Consider the following 4,337-nt stretch of genomic DNA (forward strand, 5'->3'; position numbering starts at 1 on the left):
AGAAGAAAAGGAAGAAGAGATGCTTGATGATTCCGATGTCTTGGGGGGGCTTCCTTGCTCCGGAGATGGATGGATCGTGAAGAGACGGTGGTGGATGAAAAAAAAGCATACTTACAACCCTAGAAGAAAAGGAAGAAGAGATGCTTGATGATTTCGATGTCTTGGGGGGGCTTCCTTGCTCCGGAGATGGATGGATCGTGAAGAGACGGTGGTGGATGAAGCTCGACGGCTTTCCCCGAGGGGAGGGACGAAGTCCCAAACCAAAGATGATCCAAAAATAGGTTTCTTGACCCTTTTATAAGCTAGGGTATGGGTGTCGCACGACCCGTGGTCTTCGTCACACGGCCATGTGGAATCCACACGGCTTCCTCTTGGATTAAGTCACACGGTCGTGCAAGGTTGCATGGTCGTGACCTTCTACTTCTCTGCCAAGGTCACACGGTCGTGTGGAGTCACATGGTTGTGGCCTTCCTCCCCTCTGGAATGTTGGCACGGCCGTGCCATTTGGCACGGTCGTGTGCTGCTTGGCCACGAGTTGATTGGCACGGCCGTGCCATTCGGCATGGCCAAAGCCCTCTTCATCTTTGGATTGCAAGCATGGTCGTGCCATTTGGCACGGCCGGAACATGCACATGGTCACACGGTCGTGTGGCCTTGCACGACCCAAGCTCCTGTGTGCACTTTTGCTCCATTTTCACTCCAAATAATGTCCTGTCAACAAGAAAACAAGCAAAGAATAGATCTCCGAATAAATATAATGAAAGTATGACATTATAAAGAAATAGGGTGCAATAAACATAGAATATGCTATGAAATACAAGTAGATGTGCGTCCAAACATGCATAAATGATCATAAGATCTACGCACATCACCTACTGCAACACACCCTGCCTGATAAAAACCACTAACCCATGAGTGGTTGTGTGTGCAGATCTATGTAATTGGTGATGTGCTCAATAATAATGGAGCCAACAATCGTACAACATGCAATCATGCGAGATGATGCATAACACTAAGCATGGAAATATCCTAATCTCCTCCATCTCTACATAATGTGTACCATAGGATAAATGGACCAAATCAATGGTCTAGGTACACAGGTCAGATAAGGTATAAAAATCTAGGTCCTGAACATAATAAGGCATGGTTATGTCACTACCTCTATAAGCATATAAAATCAGGTGGGTACTAACATGGAATGCACAACAAGTAAGCAAAAGCAAGCATGTAATAGGTATCCGGTAGTAACAAACCGATGTAGATAAGAAACATAATTATTACTACTTGTTACAAACTACTATGCATATCAAATGACATATCTAAAAAGTCAAAGTACCCGCCTTAATAGAAAAATCGAATCTAGAAATCCTCCGTCGAGACGCCCGTCTCGAATCAAAGTCCTGTAATGCATAATATACAGATTTAACTAATTATATAAATTAATTAGCTAAAATAAATCCCCGGCTAAAATCTAATCCATTAATCAACTAGGGTTAACTTCATTAAACCCTAATCGTTCCACTAATCGATTAGATTAAAATCTAACCTAACCTTAAATCAAATTAAAATAACCCATTCCTAACTTAACCACAAGTTAACCTAACTACACATGAACAACCAACTATATAAAGAATCAAACCTATCCAAACAAACTCACCCAAATTGATATCCTAGCCTACGCTTCACAGTCACAGAAATTCGTCGCCAAAATCTGGTGGCCAAAATTACAATGAAGTTGCTGCCGGAACACAACGGAGCTGCTGGAATCCTGTAGCTTCTGTGGAAGCAACACAGACAATTGTCAATCGTTAGAATAGCAAGCACCAGGAACTAGGGCACGAGAGGAAGAAAGGTTACCTGAGGTAGGGCAGAAAGAAAGGTTGCTACTGACGGTCTCTTTGTGGCGATCAACATTGAGGACAACTAGGGTTTGGCTAAACCTGGTGATCAGATGCTGGCGGTGCTAAGGCAAAGGCGATGGCGGCGCTGGGTCAGACCTGGTGGGCGGCGTCAGTGCTAAGGCACAGCGGATGGGACTTAGTCGCTCCAACGAGGGTCGGCACAACCCTCGCAGTGGCAGCGGTGGATCGGCCGAGAGGAGGCACTAGCGTCGCGGGATCAGGAGGAAGGTCGATGGTCGGTGTCGCGTGGAAGAAGGGAGGCAACACCATTGTTTCAGGCTCATGTGGGCGTCACCAGCCGAGAAGAATTGCTCCAGCGATGAAGAGGAATTGGGTGGAGTAGCTCGCCGAGAAGATGAGAGGAGGAAACTTGGGGCAGAGGCAAGGAGAACAGTGGGGATTGGGAGAAGAGGAGGAAGAAAAGTATCGACTTCTCTTTGGTCACGATTTTATGCACGAGGGAAGGTGAAACCGTCGCGTGGCAGTTTTGGGGCAGATCAGCGTGAGAGGTAGGGCACGGCATCCAGAGGTGAGGGCATGCGGGGGAAAGGGGAGAAGGAAACGACGAAAATGAAGAAAAAGGAAAAAAAAGAAAAGGAATAGGAAAATCAAACATTTCCTTGTTTAAATGGGGTAGCTTAAACAGGCTTTTCCGGGACCCAATATTTATCCCCGTAAACTCATCATACGAGCTCCGAAAATTTTCCAAAAATTTCAGAAAATTTCCTTATGGTGATTTGCCCTTTTTCGGTATTTTATAAAAAAAGACAGTGGAAAAATTAATAATACCTTAATCCAATGATAGGGTCTTGCTAAACTAGTTTTCCGCTTTTGTTCTGGACACCAAGAAAAGCTGGAGACTATAAATGCAAGAAGAATGAAGTTTTAAAATGAAATATTTCATTTTGGTATTTTGTTTCTCTTCTTCCAAAATCATAGGATAACATGAGCTGCTCCAACAGAAAAATCAAGCAGAAAACATTATGCCATGCAAGAGAAATCAAGAAATAAATTTCAGACTTAAACCTGGAAAACATTATTTCCTTTATTTATTTATGTTCTAGAGAAAAGGAAGTCACATAATATATATTCCTTGTCCAATTCTTGATCAACCAACCATTCCCCTGCAAGAAAAATGCCCATTACACATTTAATGGGAAACTATATCCATCGCATTTGGCTGCAAATTATTACCTTTAGCTTATAATAATCAAGCTTGATTGATCCATCAAAAGGGAGCATTGCAAGCTTTCCAACACAAGTTGGTAATTTTAAGATTATCATTTTGTTTTAACCTTTAATAATAGTACATTTGCACTACAGTACTATAGAACTGTCTTATATTAATTACACATTTCCCTTTTCAATTGCACTTCTTGTGCAAGTAGGTCATCAGTATTACTTCGTCCACAACTATACAGCATCTAATTCTTTAAGAAGAAGGTAGTTGAACAGAATCTTAGAAGCAGTTGCAAAAGTCATGACCAATTCAAAAGTTATCGAATAAAAAGGGAAAACAAAATTTAATCCTTTTTCTAATCAATCTTGATAAAGTAAGCACTTGAACGAAGCATGATGGTAAAAGGAAGGCAGCACAGCAAAGACAGATACATCAAACACAAAGTGATTACCTGAACAACAGGGATATTGGCTCTGGTGCCAGGGGATTGATCCTTTCTTTACCCAGTGATCCACGTGCGGAGGCCTTTCAGCATTCTCCTTAGAGGTCTCACTTTCCTCACCTGGCAGCATTCCTGGTGCCCATCTTCGGAAAAGGAGAAGAGGCCTTTGCTTCTAACAAGGGCATGTACTTCCCCTGCATCAGGAAACATGTACTCAATGTTGATCTTGTAGTGCTTCTCTATGGTATCAAAGAACCTGTATGTCTCAAGATTTAGCCTCCCAGTATCAAGGCTGAAGGCTCTAAATGGCTGACCAGTTAATTTTGCATATTCTATCAAAGCTACATCCTCTGCTCTGTTGTTCCAAAAAACTCCCGTGTCAGTTACAATCTTCTGTCTAAAGGTTTCCAAAGACGAGAATAATCTATGCTTCATACGAGAGCATAATAATCAAAAGCATAGGATTAACCTTCTTATGCTTATCCAACAAATTGTTATCCTAAATCACCTTAAATCATAAATAAACAAATCATACTCTTTTACAGTGAAAGATATGTAGAAGTAGGAATTAGATGAGTTAATAACTATAGGAGTATGTTAGTCTTCTTTAATATTTTATTAGCACAAATATTTTTTAAATATTTTTAATATTACCCACATAGTCCCTTGGATACTACATATGCTCTATGCTATAGGTCGAATGCATCACTGCCTACATACAATTTTTGACACCAGAATATTATCTAGAGAGTGTTGCTAACCTTACTATTATCATAGGGCAAGAAATAGAGGCATCAAGTGCAATGTTTTGACT

At 41.4% G+C, this 4,337-nt stretch overlaps 1 protein-coding gene across 1 annotated transcript; it reads right to left on the reverse strand.

Annotated features, from left to right (window-relative positions):
- Positions 1 to 3,009: 3,009 nt before the first annotated feature.
- Positions 3,010 to 3,958, reverse strand: LOC122006479 (5'-adenylylsulfate reductase 3, chloroplastic-like). The gene is made up of 2 exons (XM_042562004.1): positions 3,585 to 3,958; positions 3,010 to 3,025 (listed from the first exon to the last, which is right to left on the reverse strand). Exons 1-2 carry the CDS (start codon positions 3,956 to 3,958, stop codon positions 3,010 to 3,012), a joined length of 390 nt encoding a protein of 129 aa, XP_042417938.1.
- Positions 3,959 to 4,337: the final 379 nt, after the last annotated feature.

The sequence above is a fragment of the Zingiber officinale genome, chromosome 1A (assembly GCF_018446385.1).
Source record: "Zingiber officinale cultivar Zhangliang chromosome 1A, Zo_v1.1, whole genome shotgun sequence".
NCBI lineage: Eukaryota > Viridiplantae > Streptophyta > Magnoliopsida > Zingiberales > Zingiberaceae > Zingiber > Zingiber officinale.

Coding starts and splice junctions, on each gene's coding strand:
- LOC122006479 (XM_042562004.1), bottom strand. CDS start 3,958: ATGAAGCATAGATTATTCTCGTCTTTGGAAACCTTTAGACAGAAGATT.